This window comes from Hylobates moloch, unplaced genomic scaffold (assembly GCF_009828535.3).
Source record: "Hylobates moloch isolate HMO894 unplaced genomic scaffold, HMol_V3 SCAFFOLD_10, whole genome shotgun sequence".
In the NCBI taxonomy this organism is placed as follows: domain Eukaryota; kingdom Metazoa; phylum Chordata; class Mammalia; order Primates; family Hylobatidae; genus Hylobates; species Hylobates moloch.
In genome coordinates this window covers 108,303,653-108,326,533 of record NW_026652285.1, presented here as the reverse complement: position 1 = coordinate 108,326,533, position 22,881 = coordinate 108,303,653, and the positions used below count along the sequence as shown (strand labels likewise).

General features: G+C 54.7%; 1 protein-coding gene across 3 annotated transcripts in view; it reads left to right on the top strand.

The window, feature by feature from the left end:
- Positions 1-22,633, top strand: part of QSOX2 (quiescin sulfhydryl oxidase 2) — a 37,686-nt gene extending 15,053 nt beyond the window's left edge. For all 3 annotated transcript variants that reach the window (XM_032165637.2, XM_032165641.2, XM_032165639.2), the window contains 11 exons: positions 3,975-4,075; positions 5,943-5,991; positions 6,676-6,781; positions 6,935-7,025; positions 8,854-8,999; positions 11,541-11,675; positions 11,897-12,026; positions 13,969-14,091; positions 15,383-15,533; positions 19,515-19,703; positions 21,691-22,633. In XM_032165637.2, the coding sequence (XP_032021528.1) occupies positions 3,975-4,075; positions 5,943-5,991; positions 6,676-6,781; positions 6,935-7,025; positions 8,854-8,999; positions 11,541-11,675; positions 11,897-12,026; positions 13,969-14,091; positions 15,383-15,533; positions 19,515-19,703; positions 21,691-22,238 (1,769 nt within the window). In that variant the 3' untranslated portion in view covers positions 22,239-22,633. The remainder of the gene's footprint in view (positions 1-3,974; positions 4,076-5,942; positions 5,992-6,675; positions 6,782-6,934; positions 7,026-8,853; positions 9,000-11,540; positions 11,676-11,896; positions 12,027-13,968; positions 14,092-15,382; positions 15,534-19,514; positions 19,704-21,690) is intronic.
- Positions 22,634-22,881: the final 248 nt, after the last annotated feature.

Below are 22,881 nucleotides of genomic sequence, written 5' to 3'. Positions count from 1 at the left end.
GACCTCGTGATCCGCCCGCCTCGATCTCCCAAAGTGCTGGGATTACAGGTGTGAGCCACCGCGCCCAGCCAGGAGGGTTATTTAAAAAGAGCAGCACCACCTGGCCTGGGCCCAGACTGTCCAAGCGGCCTTCACCTGAGGTGCTGGGAGAGTTCCACGGCCGCTGTGCAGGGCGCTGTGTTGCCACCTTGTACCAAGATCTGTGGGAAGATAGAAACTAGGAAAAATGCAGGAGAGGTGGCCAGCGGAGGACAGGGTGTGGTGCAGCCAGCGGGTGCCTGGGTCAGCGGGGATGCGCTTTGTGTTTGTTTTTGTAAGTAACATGCCCTAAGACAAATCTGAGAAACCACAGATGGGACCAGATCCCACCGTGAAAACCAAATCCTGGCGAACGTCTTGGAACGTTGTCTTCTTCCTGTCTTTTGTGTTTGCTGTTTGTAGGCCGGCTTGATCATGTCACACGGCCGTGATTCTGTTGTGTGTGCAGTCTGGGCTCTCAGAGCAACTTCTTGTTTTCTTACGTGTTCTTTCTGGGCACAAAGGTGCTTTTCTTAAAAAAAGTGTGGAATAAAAATGTGTTATAGAAATTCCCAATAAACAGAATGAAACCATGTGGAATTGTGAGCCAGATGAAAGGCCACGGAAATGAGACACTTTGCCAGGATGCACGGCTGAGGGGCCGGGGTTGTGGAGCCGGGGCTGTGGGGCCAGGGCTGAGGGGCCGGGGCTGAGGGGCCGGGGCTGTGGAGCCGGGGCTGAGGGGCCGGGGCTGTGGGGCCGGGGCTGAGGGGCCGGGGCTGTGGGGCCGGGGCTGTGGAGGGGTCCACCCGTGAGCTGCCCACGGCGGGGCTGCTGGGAGCACCTTCTGTTTCCGCGTCCCCTGCCGTCTGCTGCGCTGACTGGGTGAGAGCATGAACCATACTTCCTCAGTTCCATGGGGAAGGTGTGGCCGGGGATGCAGAGAGCTGCTGTGGCTTCTCCCTCATCCACTGAAAGTGGCCTCAAAACATGAACTGGGGCCGGGCGCGGTGGCTCACGCCTGTAATCCCAGCACTTTGGGAGCCTGAGGCGGGCGGATCACGAGGTCAGGAGATCGAGACCATCCTGGCTAACACGGTGAAACCCCGTCTCTAATAAAAAATACAAAAAAATTAGCCGGGCGAGGTGGCGGGCGCCTTTAGTCCCAGCTACGCGGGAGGCTGAGGCAGGAGAATGGCATGAACCCCGGGGGACGGAGCCTGCAGTGAGCAGAGATCACGCCACTGCACTCCAGCCTGGGTGAAAGAGCGAGACTCTGTCTCAAAAAAAAAACAAAAACAAAAACAAAAACAAACAAAAAAAAACATGAATTGGTTTCACGTAGCCAGTGTAAGCGGGAACGGTATTTGGTCATTGTTTCTGAAAGAGGTTTCTTTCTTTTTTGTTTTTAAATTACAGAGAGAAAAGGCCAGTATCTTAAACAAAGCTGTGGTATATTACGTAGAAAAATAGCAATCTGAACCGCTAACACATACAAGCCTTCATATTTGTACAGAGTCTGGTGATATGTTCCGTCTCTTCCAGGCATGCTTTTAACAGAACCTCTGAAGTTTGAGATCATAGCTTGCTCTCAGAAAAGACTTCTTACTCTTTTTACACGATTTATAGTCGAATCATTGATTTAGACAAGTGGTCAGAATCAGAATACAAGGCAACAAAGAGCCTCATCAGTATCTCAGTGACAGGCCGACATAACGTTCCCTCCCGTTCAGAAATCACTGGGCTTCCGGTCACAAGGCTGTGTCAGAGCAGCGCCCCACGTGGCTGGCTCCATTCCTCCAGGCAGGTCCGTTTGCCGGGCGCTTGGGTCTCGCGTCTGCACCTGCCTCTCCCACGGTGCGGCGTGTCCTGCCACACTGCTGACTCTGGCAAGGCCTCCAGGCTCCGGGATAGCCAGCGCCCATCCCTTGACCCATTGGTGCCCCTTTAGGCTGTCCCCTCAAAGTCTCAGGGCCTGGAAGGACCCCTACAGGGTGAGGAGCCAGGAAACATTTTGTGAATTGTTGGCAGTGCAATTTTTACATCCCAGAGAAAGAACACAAATCTTTTAAAAAGAAAACCTCACTGGTCAGCTTCGGAAACCATGACTTTGATACTGGTGACTGAAGCACGAGCCGGGCACTCCCCTTCCTCATGTGAGTCATTCCTCTGGGTTGCAGTGAGGGCAGGTCTCTCTTTACAGAATTGTCCCAGCTCATCATGAGCAAATGGTGAGAGATGACACGTCACCATTTCGCTGCAGCCCTAGTGTATTAATGCATTTAGGTCGTGATCACTAAGGAGAGAGGCGTCGCTTGCCTCTGGGTGGAAGCATGTTCCACTACCTACAAAGTAATCTCACCAAACAAATTAGACAAGAATCTAGATCTGAGTGCCCTGTTGCAGAAAAGCCAGGAGTCCGGGGTGCTCTTGGTCAAACCCAGAGAAGGAAAGTGCCAGGACCCACCAGCAGCAACCAACAAGCCTCGCTGGGATCTTGATTCAAACAAACTTTAAACAACGAACAAATAGGGACTTTTTTTTTTTTTTTTTAAGACGGAGCCTCCCCCTGTTGCCGGCTTACTGCAGCCTCTGCCTTCCGGGCTCAAGCAGTCCTCCCACCTCAGCCTCTCGAGTAGCTGGGACTGCACGTGTGCGCCACCAACGCCCAGCTAATTTTGTGTATATATTTTTTTTTAGAGACAGGGTTTTACCGTGTTGCCCAGGCTGGTCTCAAACTCCTGAGCTTAAACGATCTGCCCACCTCGGCCTCCCAAAGTGCTGGGATTCCAGGCGTGAGCCACCATGCCCAGTGGAGAGCCTTCATCTTTCAGAGGCAAAGCCTGGTGGATTTTGTGTGGAAATGACGTGCTGAGATTTGTTGTGGGACGGTTCTGGAAGTGGGTGGAGACTTTGGCAAAACAGGATTCACCTTGAGCTGGTAATTATTGATCCAAGAGGTAGAATGTGTGGGATTTGTTACATTTTTATCTCTATTTTATTTGCACGTTAGAAATTTTCCATAGCGGCCGGGCGTGGTGGCTCACACCTGTAATCCCAGCACTTTGGGAGGCCGAGGCAGGCGGATCACGAGGTCAGGAGATCGAGACCATCCTGGCTAATACAGTGAAACCCCGTCTCTACTAAAAAATACAAAAAAATTAGCCGGGCGAGGTGGCGGGCGCCTGTAGTCCCAGCTACGCGGGAGGCTGAGGCAGGAGAATGGTGTGAACCCCGGGGGACGGAGCCTGCAGTGAGCCGAGATAGCGCCACTGCACTCCAGCCTGGGTGAAACAGCGAGACTCCTTCTCAAAAAAAAAAAAAAAAAAAAAAAAGAAATTTTCCATAGCAAAAATTTTAGAGATAGTAACAAAAAAATGTATGGCTCCTTTTAGCCTCCCCAAAATGGCATAGGCGTTCCAGGGTTTGCGGGCAGTGTCTGGGATGGTGTTGGAAACCACTTCACATGTGTCTGTGCACGCGTCCTTGCCTTGAAAGACCCCGCTCACATGCCGCCAGTACTCGCTGGAGTGAGAACATGGGAATGGTTTTGCCAAACAGCCTGGACCGTATCTGATTAATCTGCACATACTTGCTTGCTGTCCTGACTAAGTGCTGGCCGCTGACAGCCGCTTCTGTTACCAGTGCTTTCATCCATCAGGGTGTCATTTAATTAGGGGACCACAGCCTTGTCCCTGCTCCGTGATGTGCAAGTTCAGCACAAATCCGCTTGTTCTGTGACCGTCTGTGGTAGGAGAGGCATCGTGCTGTTGGTGGAAGTTCTCTTTCCCAGCTCCACATAGACGCTCTGTGTGGTGAGGGCCTAACTGATGACCTAGAGGGGGCAGGTGGGCTGGTCTCTCAGGTGGCCACAGCCCGGAGTGGGGACTCCTGGGTCCTGGGCTTCCCAGGAGTCCAGTGCTCACCACACTGAAGGTCATGCTCCTGCTTTTCAGACTGGGCCAGTGCCATCCGCGTCGCAGCTCTGGACTGCATGGAAGAGAAGAACCAGGCCGTGTGTCATGACTACGACATCCACTTCTACCCCACCTTCCGGGTGAGTATCACGGGGCTGCTTGTATGTTGAAACTCACCTTCTACGCCACCTTCTGGGTGAGTATCACGCGGCTGCTTCTCTGTTGAAATTCGCCTCATCATAGTGCCTGTGTTTTTGGCTTCTCTGGCTCTCTCCTTGAAACTTCACAGGAATTGTAGGAGCTGATGTTTGCTGGGGGCAGCTCTTGTTCCACCCTGTTGTGCTGTGGAAGTGTCTGTGGGACTGTCCATGCTCACACAGCCCCGGTCACATGGAGGGGATGTGCGAAAAGACCCCCTGCAGCCTGCACGGCCAGAGGGCGCAAGGACGCCAGAGCGCGAGGGCTGGCACCCCGGCCTGAAGCCACACGTGTGGTCCGTGTACCACGGGGCTCCCCTCAGTGGAACACGCACACGCACACTCATATGCACTCGCACGCACGCGTGCACACGCACAGGGCCTCTGCCTTCAGAGCCAAGGTCAGCCCTGCAGACAAGGCTGTGCCCATTGCTCCCACTAGAGGGCAGAGGTACCTGCGACCCTGTTGCAGGCCCGTGCATAGCATGTGTGTACACGTGGGTGCCGCTGCCTCCTGCACGCCTTGACATGGACATCTCCAGAAACGTGGGCGCCTTGGGTCCACTTCCCGGGAAGCTTTGTGACTCCGTCCTTGTCAGCCCTGGTGCCGTGCTGTGTGGTGTGGTGTCACGTCATGGTAGCTTCCGTTGTGTTTTGGGGGCTGTTGTTTTCACTGTGCTGGCAGCACCTGTGGTCCTGCCCCAACAGGTGCCACGCTGGGCAGCACCAGTGTCAGCCCCGCCCCAGGGCCTCTCAGGGCCTGTGTCGCACGCTTGCTTGCCTGCCCCTGCGTGGGATTATGTCAGGATGGCTTCCTGTTTTGTTTTGTTTTAGCTTCAGATACAGGTCACACTGTGCTGTACGTAAACTTTCGGGCCCTCTTTCTGTTACTTAATGGGACATTGCCCAGATCCACTGCGATGCTCATTGGATGGGATTGTCCAGTGATGTCACTCTGAGAACCAGAACCCCCCATTGCCAGGCGTGCAGGCTCTTCCAGGCTTTGGTGGCTTTGAACAGCGCTGCTGTGCACATTCCCGGGCATGGGGAGAGCTGAGGCTGGAAGAGAAGCCACTGGGCCACGAACCAGGTCTGTGCACAACAGACCTGCAGGGCCAGCAGCGTCAGGCAGTTTCGTGCTCACCCAGGGAGCAGTGCAGCAGGAAGCACTGGCAGCTTCGTTTGCATTTCCCTGGCGGCTGTGGTGCCAGCACATCTGGCTTTGTGGGCCGTGGGTGTCATGGGTGAAGGGTCTTCCTGTTGTCTGCACGTTTCCCTCTTAGCTGGACAGTGCTTTTCTTACCGACCTCATCTCTGCCATCCTGTAACCTTGTCTCGTCACTGTCTTTAATGTACCCTTTGATGAAGAAAGTTTTTAATATTAACATAAGAACCTTGTCATCCACTCAGAGATACTGCGTGGTGTCTCCTCCTCCTGCACATCCTCTATGTTGTTGCAGCTGACGTTACAGCTGACCATTAAGACACACGCTCACTACCAAGTCCTGGAGAGCGGTGTCTTTTATGATTCCAGCCCCATTGAACTGTCTTGCTTCTAGCCGTGTTGGGTCAGAAAATGTAAATGATGGGAATGCTAATTGGAGCTAACCTTAGCCCCCTCATAAATCTGACAGGAAACACTAATATGCACAGAGACACGGCGAAGCGTGTGGTTTGTCATCAATTTATGAAAACTGTCCGAAGGAAATTGAGTAAAGCTCCCTCTAAGGTGACGGGCGTTTTGTTGCTTAAACACACGCAGATGCCTACGCAAGGCTGCCTCTTACTTGTTCTGTGTTTTTCCTCTTAGTATTTTAAAGCATTTACAAAGGAGTTTACAACTGGAGAAAATTTTAAAGGTAAGGACATAAGCATTGTATTTTAGTCCCTGAGATTCCCCTCATAAACCTGCTAAAGACACACGGTCCCAGAGCCTGGAGAGCTCCCAGCCCGGGTCAGCACCTTTGCCTCTGCTGACCTTCCTGCCTGCTTTCCCTTAAGAGTTCAGACATTAATAGCTTCAAAGAGAAATTTTCGTTTTGTGCTTTGCCTTGCTTGGCAAATACTGTAGTAAAAACTGTTTCAGAGTAAATTTTTTATTGTAAACATATTTGGAGATGTGCACAGATCACATGAACCCACCCGATGAATTTTTACAAACGTTCTCACCCAGGCGAGCATCGCCCAGAGTGTGATCAGACCCCGCAGGCCGCACCCTGGGGGGCTCTGCCTGTGAGTGACACGGTGGAGCTGCCTGGCCTGCTCCTCGCAGCGCCGTGTCTAGCCATCTGCCTTTGTTGCCTGTCCCTGTGGCTCACCCATGCTTGTCTCATTGCCATGTGGTCTCCAGTTGTGTGAATCCAGCGCTGTCTGTACCACACCTGTGGGTGGCATTGGGCATACCCACTGGGATTGCATATGCTGCCACCTGCACCCTGCTGTCTTTGGGCCCCAGGCTGGGACGGGGCTGCTGTCCGTGGGTGTATGCCTGCCCCGCAAGGACAGCCGCACACACAGCTCTGACCCTGGTGTGCTTCCGGCAGGACCTGACCGAGAGCTGCGAACAGTCAGACAGACGATGATTGACTTCCTGCAGAACCACACGGAAGGAAGCCGGCCCCCTGCCTGCCCTCCCCTGGACCCCATTCAGTGAGTAGCTCCATGAAGAAGGCGGCCGTTAGATTCATGTTGAATCGTGCAAGAAACATAATAGGTTTCTATTAAGCGATGTGGCCACTGGGATGTGGTGGCCAACTCACTGCTGTTGACAGCACTAAAAGCCTCTTTTTTTTCTCTTGAAAGGCCCAGTGATGTTCTTTCCCTTCTTGACAACCGTGGCAGCCATTACGTGGCTATTGTCTTTGAAAGCAACAGCTCCTACCTTGGACGGGAGGTATGGCCTCTGCGTGGGCTCCAGGTGTCACACGTGGTGTGATTGGGGTTGGCAGGTGGATCTGTGATGAGATTTGCAGGTGCCGGTCACTGCGTCGGCATCTCGTGTCCTGTCCGTGGCTTTAGGTCTTGTTCATTATCAGAAGCTTAGTTAATGTTACTCAGCAAAGTCACTGGTGTCTGCAGAAGACTGTTAGGATGAATGAGCTTGGCGGTGGGAGGGGTTCAGAAGGTGGCCTAACCCTAGGTTTGAAACTAAGAGAGGGCTTTGCAGAAGAGCTCATTTTTATGACACGCCCAGCTTACCTTGAGGTCATTCTGTATTTCGTATGCATTATTACTAAGATTTTTTGCATTGCCATATTCTGAACTCTCAACATTTTTGCCAAATCCAAGATTCTGTAAAACATCGTTTCTATCATTGTCATACTTTGATTTCACACGTACAGTTCTGAAGCCTTGCTTTTGGCCAAGTCTAAATAAGGTCCAGGGACCAGGTGCAGGGGCAGCTCACGGAGAGTCATTATTGCTGACAGTCTTCCTGGAGACGAGAGAAACGCTTCACCGCACATGCGTTCGCCCAGCAATCACCCTGAACTTCTCCTCCTTCTCCTTGCAACTTGATAGGCGACTGTTTTTCTGTCCACTGGGGGGGGGCCTTGGCGGTGAACGTAGGAAACAGCTTTGCCCCTGCGAGGGCTTTTGGAGACGCACTTGGGAAGGAAGCTGCAGACACCTGCACTGTGACCATCTTGCTTCATGCTCTGGCTGCCCTCCTGGCACCCCAGCACCGCCCCCTCCAGGTTTGATGGTGACGCCAGGCTGCCTCCACATGGTTGGCCAGGATTCTCTGTGGAGGGCTGAGGAACCGCTAGCAGTGTGTGGCTCTCCCACACCCCTCACCCCTGTCCCAAGGCCCCTCGTGCCCTTGCTGTCTCGGGCGGGGCCTCCACACACACAGACCAGAGGCAGGTGTTCCCCCGAGAAGAGGTGGGTGTGGGCCCGTCTTGGTGCTGGGCACGCTCCCCTACCTCCCTGGCATGCTGGTGCGTTCGGGGAAGCCAGGCTCCACTCATGCAGGAGGAGTGCTCTTCAGCACTGAGTCACGGCATGGCCCAGACCAGAGACCAGTGTGGTCCTAGAGTAGTGATCAGCTCTTCACAGACACACCCAGCTCCGGAGAGGCATGGCCACGCAGGGGGCGCCCGGTTCACACCTTTAGCCAGGGCCCTTGGTGTGAGGAGCAGCTGGTTTTGTTGCTCTGTTAAGAGAAGGAAAGACGTATGCCCGATGTGGTGGTGGCACACACAGGGTTTCTTCCGAAATCCTGAGATGCCACTCTGTGGTCTCTCTGCCACCGAGACCCTGTTGCTGCCCATTCAGCCTGAGCAGAACCAGACAGGAGCAGGGTGGCTGGGGAGGAGCGGCAGCGCGAGGCCTGCTGCACTGGCCACGAAGCTTCCACACACGGGACAGGAGTGCGAGGCCGTGGGGTGTGGCTCCCGTGTGCAGGGACTCACTTGACCAGTATCAGTGTTGTGGGGGGTGCAGTGGTTTTAGAAAGTCAAGTGCAAATTCGTGGATAAGTGTTTTCTTTGATGGGTTTGTAAAATTGCCGAATAAGACCGTGGTTTCTGCTCATGGCGTGTGTGCCATCAGTTGCCTTAAAGTGCGATGAGAATGAAGATTTGAGTGAGGGTCTTGCCTGCAGGGGGACAGACTTCGTGCCCTTCTGTGAAAGGTTCCCTGCAAGGCCGTGTATCTGCACGTCGTGTTTTCTGAGAAACTGCCAGTCCCTGTGGAAGTGTCATTGTGTTCTCATCCCCCAGGTGATCTTAGACCTCATCCCATATGAAAGCATCGTGGTGACCCGAGCGCTGGACGGGGACAAAGCTTTTCTGGAGAAACTTGGTGTTTCTTCAGTCCCTTCGTGTTACCTGATCTACCCAAATGGGTCGCATGGATTGATTAACGTGTGAGTGCCCGGGTGGGATCTGGGAACCCCGTGCCGTGAGGAGTTACTGGACGGAGGCTCCGAGTAGACAGTGCAAGTCTGGTGTGAGATCCAGGGAGCCCTGGCCCCTCTGCCCCGCTTCCCTGGGCAGATTTGGGCCCTGACTCTCAGCCCTTGGGTGTTGCTGATCTGTGCTGTGTTTTCGTGGATTTCTGTTTTCTCACTGCTGTGTCCCTGCACCTAGGAGGAGCCTGGTGTGGTGACTTACCAAGAGCTGCAGAGGAAACTGTGGCTAAACCAGCACATGCATGAGGGCTGCTGGGCCGGGGCTTCGGGAGCAGCAGATGCTCCTCAAATCCTGCTCTGGGTGGACTCGGGATGCAGTTTGGTCTGTGTCTGGGGCTGCAGGCGAGCCCATGTGCCCGCCTCTGCAGAATGAGAAGTCGGGGTGGGCGCCAGGTCCTGCCCCTCAGGTTCTGCTCTTTCTCTAAGAACCGCGGAACCTTGGCAAGCCCTTTGCCTCTGCATGGAGTGCCCGTGTGCCCTTCGGATAAACCCTTTGCCTCTGCGCAGAGTTCCCGTGTGCCCCTCGGATAAGCCCTTCACCTCTGCACAGAGTGCCCGTGTGCCCCTCAGATAAGCCCTTCGCCTCTGCGCGGAGTGCCCGTGTGCCCCTCGGATAAGCCCTTCACCTCTGCGCGGAGTGCCCGTGTGCCCCTCGGATAAGCCCTTCACCTCTGTGCGGAGTGCCCGTGTGCCCCTCTGATAAGCCCAATGAAAAAGTAAACAACTTGAATCAGGTTAGAAAAAGAACAGTGAGATCAATGAGGCTGGGCACAGGTGAATCATTGGAGTCTAGGAGTTCAAGACCAGCCTGGGCAACATAGTAAGACCCCGTCTATACTAAAAAAAAGACTAGCCGGGCCTGGTGGTGTGCCACTGTAGTCCCAGCTACTCAGGAGGCTGAGGTGGGAGGATCGCTTGAGCCTCAGAGGTCAAGGCTGCAGTGAGCTGAGATCCTGCCACCGCAGTCCAGCCTGGGCAACAGAGCCAGACTCCGTCTCAAAAAAAAAAAAACGAAAAATGGTTGAGAAAATTAAGTAACGTCCTGAGGCTGGAGGGGCCCTGGCCTCCTCCTCACCTTGGGGAGAAGGACAGCGTGAGGCCAGCCTGCGCCACACTGGGTGGCCCCTTCCCCTGGCCTGAAGCCGCAGCACCTCCAGCCTTCCAGCATGTGCTGGTTTAGCCACGGTTGACTCTGTGGCTCTTGGTGACTCACCACGCTGGGCTCCTAGGTGCAGGGGGACAGCAGTGAGAAGACAGGACATGTTTCCTGTCTCTTAGAGCTTCCAGTTTAGCCTCCTCAAAGATCGACTGGGGCATAGAGGGCGCCTTACAGAAGCCCCGAACACTGCAGCTTCTTAGGTATTTTTCTGTCCTTTTGAAAAAGAGGCCAGGCTCACACCTGTAATCCCAGCACTTTCGGAGGCTGAGATGAGAGGATTACCTGAGCCCAGGAGGCTGAGACCAGCCCAGGTTGATAGTGAGACTCCAGCCTGTGAAAAATAAAACATTAGCCGGGTATGGTGGAGTGTGCCTGTGGTCACAGCTGCTCAGGGGGCTGAGGTGGGAGGATCATTTGAGCCCAGGAGGCTGAGGCTGCAGTGAGCTGAGATTGCACCACTGCACTTCAGCCTGGGCAACAGAGCAAGATCCTGTCTCAAAAATAGATAAATGAGTGAAAACAAAAAAGATAAAGCTGGAATTCAGGGTAACCACAGAGGCCATTGAGCTTGTTGGGAGATGCTCTGAGTGCTTGGGGGCCCGGCTCTGCCGATGAGGTGGCCCATTCCAGGCCTGGGGCACAGCACTGCCCTAGGCAGAGCGGCCTGAACCACTGCCAGATGTTTGTTTAGTGTTAAAAGTATCTAGACAACTTCTTAGTGTCAAATGATGTTAATGTTTTTATAGATATTTTAATATTTTTGCAAATATCACTGCTACATTCTGTCTTTGGAAACAAGCTCCACGTCACACTGAAGTGCTCGATAATGGCATTGAGGGTGTCCTCAGAAGGCAGCTCCACCCTGTCCACACAGGGCGGGTGCGCAGGGAGCTCCGTCCTGACATCAGGGAGGGGCTGACATCCACCCCAGGCCCCGACTTCCAGATGCCCCACTCAGGGCTGGCAGATTGTGGGCGCGTCGGTGAAGGCTCTTAGGCATGTTGGAAATCGCAGTCAGAATAAAGCTGATCTTGGCAGATGCTCAACCCAGCTTTACAAAACGCCTTAAGGTCCCCACAAACATAAATGAGTCATAGTACTTATTACAACTGGAACTGGTTGTAAATCTGTGGATTTGGTGTGTCTCCTCTTATCCCTCCAGGTGGAAGCTCAGCCGGAGCCCAGGCGGGGTGTCGGCCGTTCCCACTGGCCCCCATGCCCCAGTAAATGCCCAAAGGATGAATGGGGTGGCCCAGAGCTGTCCTGAATGCCGGGGCTCCTACTTTAGGATTTTATAAAGGAGGCTCTTCTCACCTTTGCCCTCCCCTCTCTCACAGTGTGAAACCTCTGCGGGCCTTCTTTTCCTCTTATTTGAAGTCATTGCCGGATGTGAGGAAGAAATCGCTTCCCTTGCCTGAAAAGCCAAACAAAGAAGAAAATTCAGAAATCGTGGTTTGGAGAGAATTTGACAAGCAAGTGTTCCTCTTGAACTGAAGCCCCCGGAGACAGTGCGTGTAGACCAAAGGCTGCGTGCTTGCAGGGCGGGTTCACTCAGAAACCCACCCCAGCCGCTGAGGGCCGCTCGGGAGCCCTCCTGGGGGCCCTGGGAGTCTGTGGGAAGGAGCCAGGACAGGGAGACTTGCTGTGGAGGGAAAGGTTGGGCATTCCCTGACGCTGCCATATCCCATCCTAGGTCAAAGCTGTACACGGCGGACCTGGAATCAGGGCTACACTGTCTCCTGCGGGTGGAGCTGGCAGCCCACAAGTCCCTGGCCGGAGCAGAGCTGAAGACGCTCAAGGACTTTGTGACTGTCTTGGCCAAGGTTTGGGACGGTGCTGGTCTGGGCTACGTGTGGGAATTTGGCCCTGCACAGAGTGGGCCCTGGGGGGCGTCGGACACTGCGGGGGCTCCGCCAGCTCCGCTGAGGTGCTCTCCACCTTGCTTTGTCTGCCCAGGCCCGCGCCCCAACTCATTCCACCCATTTCCTGAGTGCCTCCTGCGTCCAGTGCTGTTCCCAGCACTGGGCTGAGGCGGTGGATGTAGAGAGGGGTGGGGGCGTGAGCCAAGCACCTGTTGGAAAAGCCCAGCTTTGGCTGCCTGGAGAGTAGATGGAGGAGGGACTGGAGGCCCACACCTCAGCTGGCTCTCAGAGGAGCGGTGCACAGGGGCTGGGGGGAGAGGGAGAGGCAGGGGCTGTGCAGATCCAGGTGGGGTGTGCATCTGCTCCGCCAGCCGGGTTCAGGGAGGGGTCCTGGGGGCTTCATGCTCAGCTCCATCATCAGCACAGATGTGGTGTCTGAGACCACTGAGGGGGTTGCTGGGAGCGGGCAGAGATGCAACCCAACAGAGCTCAGGCCTGGCTGTGCCCAGGGTCAGGCTTAAGAGGACCAGCCAGGGAGGTGGCCAGGTGTAACTCCATGAGCTCAGTTGCTTGTTACTGTCTAATGACAAGGAGGCTTAGGCTTAAAATATTTCTCTTGCCAAGAATAAGATGCATGATAGAATAATTTATAGTCAGCACTTTGGATAGAGTTTACTTACAAATTGATTTGTGAAAAGTACAGGAAACCTTGAAGGACTAGAGGTGCCTCAGATGAATGCATGAACATTGCCTGGGCAGGTTTTTACCCCACGGGGCCATCCAGAGTTCAGAAATCTCTAGCTGGCCTCATTTCCTTTAAGAAAGTGTCCTGCTAATCTGTCCATCATATTAGTGGAGGACAGTGTGGCTCTTAGTGGTGGTGGCCGCCGGCCAGCTAATTCGCTGGAGTCGCACAGCTGTCGCTAGGCAGACCTGCTCTCCTCTCCCCACTTCTCCGTCTTCCCCTTAGTCTAGTTAGGCTTGGAGCTTTTACACTTGTGCTCTAGGTAACTCCTGAGGCCAGGGTATTAAGAAGTTATTCTTAATATTTTTCTGAAGTTTACTTGGATGTCCAAAATAAATTTTATCGTGGTAAATTAATCATGGTACTTTTTAACCTACGCGGGAGAACATATATTGGACTGAGCTGAAGATGCCAGCGTTTCTGGTCTGGCATCGCCACCCGTGAGCTTCAGCTTGGGTTTGAGGAGCTCTTGGTGGCTGGCATTTCTGGTCTGGCATTGCCACCCGTGAGATTTCAGCTCGGGTTTTTGGAGCTCTTTCGGCAGCCTATGTTTTGCACGGTTTGTGGTGCAGCAGCTGATCAGAGTTTCTCCTAAAAAGACAGAGCCCTGGGATCTTCTCAGCCAGACGCCTCCCCAAGCTGTGTTGATGTCGGCCAGCCTCACGGCCCACACGAGCCCATAGGCAGTTAGCCCCGGCTGCCGGTGCATGTGCACTGCCGTGCATGCTTCACACAGTCGGCGATGGCAGAGGGGAAGCCCAGCGGGCGGGCAGGTGGGGTCAGCACAGCTCCTCGTGAGGAAGGCAGAATAAATCAGCAAGCCCCCGCCAGCTCCGTGATGAGTCACACACTGTGACCTTGCCTGTCACCTGGCGGGAGTGAGGCCGTGGGCACAGGTGGGTGAGCTGCAGGCACGGGCTGGAGAAAGGCATGGCCATGGGCGCAGGCCGTCCTAGGGAGAGGCGCTGGCTAGGTGCCCACCCCATGTCCCCTTGGGTTTCCTGCCTCCCATCAGAGAAACCCGAGTTCTGAGAGGCCCCGTCCTGGGTTCAGCCCCTCTGCGGATGGAGTGCTTGTCTTCAGAGGTGCTGTGCCCCAGCAGTGGGGGCGGGCCCGGGTTTGGGTCTGTAGCTCTCAGGTGGCTCCTTCCTCATGCAGCTGTTCCCTGGACGGCCGCCAGTCAAGAAGCTGTTGGAGATGCTGCAGGAGTGGCTGGCCAGCCTTCCCCTGGACAGGATCCCCTACAACGCCGTGCTCGACCTGGTCAACAACAAGATGCGGGTGAGCCCCAGAACCCTCGCCAGCCACGCTGCGCCGTCCTTCCCTCCCCTTCCCTCGCCCTGAGCTGGTGCATCTCCCTGCTCGGGGCCCGGGCTCCACTGTGAGGTAGGGGAGCAGTGACTTACTGTCTCCATGACAGCATCGTAGCCATGGCCTCCTGTCTGCCTTGGCAGTGTCATGCTGGGGCTTCAGTTTAAGGACAGCTCACCAAAACTGCACTGTGACCACCTGTCCTTTGGACAAATGGGGTTTTCTGAAGCAATGTAGTACTTGCGCTTTTTAAATTTTTAGTAAGCCAATCTGATGAAAACTTGATGTATTCAGGAAGTGTGGCAGCCCTGCCAGAGCTTTCCCCAAGAACAGGTGCCAGCAGGTGCCAGTCTTCGCTCAGGGGACCAGCACCCCAAGAGGTCGTGGCACTCACTCCTGCCATTCCCTCCTTAGTCCAGATCAGCAGCTTCTCCATGGCCCCCAGAGCGTTTAGTCACGGGCAGTAAACCCAGCGTGCTGCTTGTCCGACGCCCGCGTGGCCAGCGTGGTCAGTGGCGCACAGCAGATCTTCTGGGAAAACGATAAGGTGCACTTGTCGTGCTGTGATTTTGCCAGCTTTGCCATTTGCTGGTTGCAGCTGAGAAGCAGACGGTGCCAGGCTTCTTGCCTGAGTCTGTCTTCCACCTTGACTCCAGTCCGAGCTCAAGGTCGTGGGAGCACTCTCACGTGACTGCGACGTGTGACATCTCCCTCGAGAACGCGTCCCGGGCTCAGGAGTCCTTAGGGAGGAAAAGGTTGATGAGACACGAAACCACACCGAACTGAATCTGCCCAGGGCTCACAGCCCTCCCAGGCCAGCAGTCACCCGCTCCGATGGCCACCCTGTTGCTTCTTCAGTGAACACACCTTGTTTGTTCTGGCCGAGAATTATTTGACGGTTGAGCTTTTTTATGTTGTTAGTTGCCTTTTCTCTTAATACTGTCCTTTCAGCTAATTCTAATTTAAAAGAAAAGGTGGATACATTTTATGCTTAACGTTACTGGTTTATCAAGATACGGAAGAACTCTCTCTTCTTTTCAGATTGGCCTGAGAGCTCCTTTAGTAAAGGAGACCATTTTCTCTCTTTTGTTTTATTGAATTTAAATTTGCGTATGGTAGGAGGCACAGATCTTATGTGTACAGTTGATACAGCTTCAGTAAACCACACCCCCATTAAGCACCCCCCCAGTCAAGAAGGCAGCTGTCGACTGTTTTTTATTTCAACAATTATCTTTTATTCTTTGGGTTTATTTATTTTCAGATTTCTGGAATATTCCTTACTAATCACATAAAGTGGGTTGGATGTCAAGGAAGCCGATCTGAGTTGAGGGGTTACCCGTGTTCTTTCTGGAAACTGTTCCACACTTTGACTGTTGAAGCCTCGACCCACCCAGATGCACTGGTTGGCACAGGTAAGCTGTCCCTGTACAGGCCAGAGGGGCCGATGGTCTTCCTAACACATTAACCCAGCCGGTGTGTGCGAAGGTGCGTACTGCTGTATGTGAGGCAGTGTGTCGCCAGGGCACTGAGGCAGGGGAACGGCAGTTCAGACTCCTCTCACAGGGGCAGCTCACCCAGGGCTGTGGCTGCGGGGGCACCAGTTTCCCCTTGTCAGAACTCGCAAGGATGTGCATGGCTAACATGCAGGAAATAAACCATAAAGAAGAAAGAGAATGCTGGCTGGGAATTTCCCTGCAGTGTAAACACCCTGTTTTCTGCTTTAAAAAGACAGAATAGGCCGGGCGCGGTGGCTCACGCTTGTAATCCTAGCACTTTGGGAGGCCAAGGCGGGCGGATCACGAGGTCAGGAGATCGAGACCACGGTGAAACCCCATCTCTACTAAAAATACAAAAAAATTAGCCGGGCGTGGTGGCGGGCGCCTGTAGTCCCAGCTACTCGGAGAGGCTGAGGCAGGAGAATGGTGTGAACCCAGGAGGCAGAGCTTGCAGTGAGCCGAGATCGCGCCACTGCACTCTAGCCTGGGCGACAGAGCGAGACTCCGTCTCAAAAAAAAAAAAAAAGACAGAATAAGTGAAATCTGTTTGGAGAGGTGTTTTCATTATCAGCTGTTGTATAACAAATCACTCTGAAATTTAGCAGCCAGAACCACGGGAACCACCCGTGGTTATGAGCTCACAGTTTCCGAGGGTTGGGCATGGCCTCATCTAGGTCCTCTTCTTCAGGATTGGTCAGGCTGCAATTGGAGCGTCAGCTGGGCCTGGGGGGTCACCGATCTGACTCAACTCACCCGAGGCCCACCTGGGGAGAGTAGCTTCCCAGCACCCTCACGGGGCAGAGAGCAGGGCCTGCCTCCTTGCACGTGGCTTGCCTAAGGCCCTGAGCTCCATGCTGGCTGTTGACTGCAGGCCATGCTCAGGGCCTCTCTGTGGGGTGGCTCACATCCTGGCAGCAAACCTCGTCAGCGAGCCAGTGAGAGGGTGCCCATCCGAGGATGACATTCCGTCACCTCTGTCAGATTCTGCTTACTAGTCAGTCACGAGGCCCTGGCCACTCGCAAGGGGAGGACATCACAGGAGGGGTGAGTATAGGTGGCGTGATCTGTGGGGACCGTCACAGAGGCTGCCCACCACAAGGGGTTAAAACCTATAAAACTTTGAAGTTGGATTTAATAATTTTCAATTACTAGGAAATAGATAAAAAGAAATTTTCTGTCCTTCACAGAACACTAAAGTATGTATTGGATTTTTTATCTCCCCTGAGTTTTGTTGTGTGTGCTTCCCAGTTGAAGCAGTGATTCAGGTTCATTAATGGTTACTTTAGAGCTGAAGTGGTGTCTTGACTCACACAGTTCAATACTATTTCCAGTAAGATTCTCAAATTCTTTTACAGTTATTTTTTGCCACATAACAAACTAACCTAAAATGCTGGGGCTTAAAGCAGCCACCACTGTGTTTGCTTATCATGCTGTGGATCAACAGTTTGGGCTGGGCTTGGCTGGGCGGTTCTTCTGTGAGTTGCTGCTTGGACTCACTCGTGTGTCTGCCTTCATCTGGTGGCAGCTGGTTAGTCCAGGGGACCTTGGAATGCCTCATACTCCTGAATGTGGCTTCCCCACCAAGTAGCACCAGGTTCAGGCAGGACCCCCTGAGAGGCCTCAGTGTGGAGTCACATAGTATCAATCCCACCACATCCTGTTGATCCAGCCTAAATTCGTGGTGAGAGAAATAGATTCCACCTGTTAATGGGAGGAGCAGCAAAGTCACATTGCGGGAGAGTGTCCCAGGATGGGGGCACTATAGTGGCCGTCTGAAAATCTGTTTTGGCCCTCCTCAAGGTGACATTGCATTACTGCTTCTCGGGGGTCTGGTTGGGGGAGAGGGTGGGTTTTAACCTCAAATCCTTTTCATAATCATACAGAAAAAAACAGTCGTATGTTTTTGGGGAGAAACCTTGGGAGCTGTCCAAACAAATTGAAATCACAGCATCCACACTGCCTGATGTAGTGCCCAGCCAGAGCATGCAAACCTGATTCTGAGCTGTGCACAAGGCTCACACCTGTAATCCCAGCACTGGAGGTTGCAGTGAGCCAAGATCATGCCACTGCACTCCAGCCTGGGCAACAGCAAGACTGTCTCAAAAACAACAACAACAAAAACTGCTTCTGAAACGTGGGCCTGAGTTAGGAAACCTCACGTTTACACGCGGAAAGTTCTGGTGAGGAGATGAGCTGACATGCCGTCCCCCTTTCCGTCTGCTCTGATCACACGGGCACACGCTGGCATGAGGAACAGCTCCTTGAAGGCAGTGTGGGTACAGTGTTGGCTGAGGGAAGAAGTTGAGTGACCAGAGTATTTGATTTTAAACTCTTTTAGGACCAGCCCTAGTGTAGTGGAATTGTAAGAGCAGCGTGAGGGCAAAGCACACCGCTAGCAAGACCCGCAGTGCTCCTTCCTCCCATCAGCATATTGGAAGCAGCCTCCAGGAGCAGCCTCCTGCCGGGAGAACTGGGTCAGAGGCGACCACGGGATTAAGTCTTGGAAGGTTTTTCTTCTCTTTACTGTATGTTTAAGCCGCATCTAGTAAAATGCCTGTGAGGCCTCTAATCCCCCCACAGGTAGAGCTTTATGGTTCTTGTCCACTTTAAAGATTAGGGTGGCCCCGCGCCTGCGGTGATGTGGGGAAGAGGAGGGGGATTACGTGGAGATGCAAGGCAGATGTCTGTGGAGCCCTCCCGGCAGGAGAGCAGGGCAGACGGGCCGGGTCACAGGGCCAGCGCCTGCGGTCCCATCTGAGACACCGCCCAGCTGCCCGTGGACACGCTCAAGGCCGAGGAGGAGGTGGTCCGCTCTGCTCTGCTCTCACCTTCTCTGGGTGAAATAAACAGGAAGTGTCGGGATTCGGGATTGACCAGGATGCTGAGGTCAGGACCTGCACGCAGCTGTGCTTTGCAGGGAGCCACGACCAGCGTCAGGCCTGTGCTCGCGCGGGAAGCTCCCCCAGGGCCTGCTGTCGATGAAGACGGATTCATTCGTGAAAGCATGTCTTTTTTTAATGCTGACATGTAATCTGTTTTAATCTCATGGGTCTCCTATCTGTGCATTCAAGCTCCTGTGTCAGTCGTCTGAGCGGGGACTGCTGAGCCCCGCCCCGTGCTGCCCCCTTGGTTTTCTTAGGGGTTCCCCTTGGGTGCAGTGCTGGCTGCTTCCTGCCACCTGTGGGCAGGCGTTGCTTTCTTGAGATGTGTGTTGTTCATTCACAGTATCTGTGCAGGCGCCCTGGCCTGTCCGTGTCTGTTTATACGTTCGGTGGCACAAACTGGCTGTGGGTGCACCCGTCCCTGTGCCTGCCCACCTGCTCCACATCTCCCGCCCGTGGCTGGCGGCAGCTTAGAGTCACTTCCTAAGGCCGTGTCCCCACTTGGGCTGGTGTCCTGCAGGGCTTTCAAACACGACAGCTGCAGATTCAGAACGAGCAGCGTCATTGCCCTGGCGCCAGTCTCTGAGAGTTGCTTGTAAGCAAGAGAGACTGCACCCAGCTGGCAAATCCCAGGGAAGAATGGCGCTCCGGGCGTCCTGGCACAGACGGCCGGAAGACTGGTGGGAGGTGCGAGGCGCCCCTGGAAGGGCTCCTTTGGGCCCTGGTGACCGAGTCCATGGCTCATTCTCCTGGCACTAGGGCATCTGGGGAGCGCGTCCGCCCTCTGGGCTGTCCACAGTCATTGTGTCTCCAGAGCCTGTGGCACCCGTGGGCATGTTGGACATCTTGGCAGGTGCTGGCTTCTGGTGTGTGCCCACAGCCTAAGGCCCCTGGAGAGACATGAGGTGGCTTCCTGATGTGTCAGGAGCGGTTTCCCCCCAGGCTCTCTGGACAAGCGTGGGGTCAGGTGATCCCTACGCACCTGCCGTTGGCAGCAGTGTTTGTTCCCCTGCAGGCTTTGAAGATGACCCCCAGGCTGTGCTGCAGACGATGAGGAGGTACATTCACACCTTCTTTGGGTGTAAGGAATGTGGTGAGCACTTTGAGGAAATGGCTAAAGAATCCATGGACTCGGTGAAAACCCCAGACCAAGCCATCCTCTGGCTGTGGAAGAAGCATAATGTGGTGAACGGCCGCCTGGCAGGTGAGAAGCCCCTGGGCATGGGGGCTCAGCACAGGCGGAGGGAGGCCCTGGTCCTGGCACAGCAAGGATGGCACGGCTGCGGTGGGGCTTGTCCCTGAGCTTTGCGGCCTCGTGCCACCCACTGTGCTGACGGGATCAGGACTTGGGTGGCTGGGAGCTGCCAGAGCCGCAGCCTTTCTCAGGCTGCTTCTGTCCCCAGCTTTCTAGATGGTTCTCTCACTCTGGGGGCTCTTGGACCCTCATGGAAATGAGTGTGGCTCTTTCTTCCCCCATCAGTACCCACTGGTAGACGGTTAGACTCTGAGGATGTTTTTGACTCTGGAAAGCTTGGAACGTAATTAATTTTTGATCAGGAATTTTAGTAGTATGAAAATCTGTTGTCCAAACGTAAACCAAACCTCTCAAAGTGCTTTGTTTTGTTAAAAAAAAATAATTAAATAGGGCACATGTATTTTCTCAGAGTTAAGTACTTCAAACTGTTTCTAAATCAGTGGCAGATTAAAATTAGGCTTAAAAATAATTCCACTGAGAAATAAATCTTAATAGAGATGAATAGAAAATGCCACTAAACTATTGGTTTTTATTTAATCCACTGTATTAGAAAAACATATTACAGCTGAAGCACTAAAGAAATTGGTTTTTCTTTGCCCTGAGCCTGACTGCCGGGGCCGGGGTCATGTGACGAAGGCGCCGCGTGTCTGCGGGGTTTGTTCCCTCGGTCAGCGCAGCTTCTCCGTCTCGCCGCTCTGGCAGCCTCCGCATCACCGCCGTCCACAGAGCTGCCTGTGCTTTCCCTGAGCCCTCGGCTCTGAGGCAGTGGGACCAGGACCCTCGCCAGGCCTGCCTGGACCTGGAGCCCCTGCTGCTACCTGTGGCCCCAGCCCGCATGTGCCCCCACCATCCCAGTCATCAGACTGCAACAGAAAGGGGCCTTACAGCCCAGTGTGACTGTCACTCCTGAGATTCCCACTCCAGTCCCACCTCCAGCCTGTGCATTGAGACCTAAGCTCCTGGGAGGCCCCTCGGAGATCTGCCTGGGGTCTTTTGTCCAGGGCTGGCACCTTATTTGATGGTCCTACATGAGGCTCTGGCAGCTTCTGACCAAGCGCCACTGGTCTGTGCTTGTCCCTCTGGCTTCGGGTGCAGCACCTGGTGCCGGTTAGCAGGATAAGCGCGCAGTCAGTGACTGGCCCGAGTAGGGCATCTCTTGATTTCAGACACACCTCAAGTCCCCCAGACAAACATGGTGTGTTTACATTCACTTCTGGAAGCTCTCTGAGGGTGGCCAGGTGTCAGCAAGTCGGGTGCAGGGGCTCCGAGTGCTGGGAGGCGCCGTGTGCCGCGGCTTCTGCATGACGGATGCCTGTTGGGCCTGGAAGTGAGCCCGTGTCACTTGGGAAACGAGTTTTGGAGATCTTGAAGGGATTTGTAGTCTGGAAAGGGCCAATGTACCTGAAGTGCAGTGGAAATTGATTGCTGCCCCTCTGCTCTTTCCTGAAGGTGCACCTGAGGCCCACTGTCCATAGAGCCCAGGTGGCCGGGGCACCGTGGGTAGTGGGCCTCAGGTGCACCTTCAGGAAAGGGCAGAGGGACAGCAATGGGGGGAGGGGCACACAGGCAGCACTGTGCGGACAAAGGCCTCGAGGTGAGGGCTGCATGCTCTGTTTTGGAAGTGGAGTGCTGGGTGGTTTGGGACAGGTGTGGTCTGGGAAGTGGCGGAGGCTGAGCGTGTAGCGTCTCCTTACTTGCAGGCATGGGAACCGGCAGAGGGGAACACGTGCACAGGGGCCTGCAGAAGCAGGATGTTATCTGGGCCGCACTGCAAGGGACGGGTGGTGGGTAGGGCAGGGAGGGAGGCCTGGCAGGACCCTGGGCCGGGGCAGTGGAGGCCCGTGGTGGGTGGGAGTGGGAGTCCGGTTGCCGCACGCTGCATATGGCTTCACAAAGCCTCCTTCCCTCTGGCTCTCTCGCTTCCTTTTCTTCCTAGGCCATCTGAGTGAGGATCCCCGGTTTCCAAAGCTTCAGTGGCCCACTCCGGACCTCTGCCCAGCCTGCCATGAGGAAATTAAGGGCCTGGCAAGCTGGGATGAAGGCCACGTGCTCACATTCTTGAAGCAGCACTACAGCCGTGACAACCTCTTAGACACGTATTCTGCAGACCAGGGGGATTCCAGTGAAGGAGGAACCCTGGCCAGGGGTGAGGAAGAGGAGAAAAGACTCACTCCCCTAGAGGTGTCCCATGGAGACCGAGACACCCAGAGCGTCCATCCACCCGGTGTGCTGGGCCCCAGGCCTGCCCTTCCGGAGAGCTTGCACCACAGCTCGGATGGGAAACTCCAGGGTCTGGATGGGCCTGGGGCCCACAAGGAAGTGGGCGGGGCCGCACCCTTTCTAGGGGTCGACTTCTCCAGCCTGGACATGAGTCTCTGTGTCGTGCTGTACGTGGCCTCATCCCTGTTCCTCATGGTGATGTACTTCTTCTTCCGGGTGAGGTCCAGGCGGTGGAAGGTCAAGCACCACCACCCGGCCGTGTGAGTGCCCGGGTGCTGCCAGCCACGGCGGAAGCTCGCTCGGAGGCAGCCCTGCCCTGTGCCACCTGCAGCTTTAATATTTATGATCAGGGATTTTATAAACATGCGGGCCTGGTTTCACATCGGATGGCACCTTTTGGCTTCAAAGTCCTGGTTTTACGAACGCTCTTCTAACGAGGGAAGAACACGGGGTATTTTGTGGGGATATTTGCATTCCTGGCGCACTCAAGTCTGTTCATGCTCCTTTTGCAGGTCTTACAGGAAAAAGACTTCTGTATTTTTACTCTTCTAGACGTGAAGAGAGGGTGCAGAGTCCAGGCCAGATAGTCTTCCCCACACACTTTCATCTTGTTTCCTCGACTCCGCCTTATCCTGCAAGGCCTTGTTTTTGTATTTGGAGAAGAACCTCGCCCGCGCCCCCCGCGGCTCCTGGCTCCCGCCATGATCCCCACTCCCCCCGTGGCCCTCCTTGCACCCTCCACTCCCCTCACTCCTCCCTCCCCCTGCCCCCCCCGCACCCCCGCTCCCCCCTGTGCCCCCGCTCCCCCCATGCCCCCCGCTCCCCCCGCACCCCCGCTCCCCTCCATGCCCCCGCTCCCCCCACGCCCCCCGCACCCCCGCTCCCCCGTGCCCCTGCCCCCCCCCCA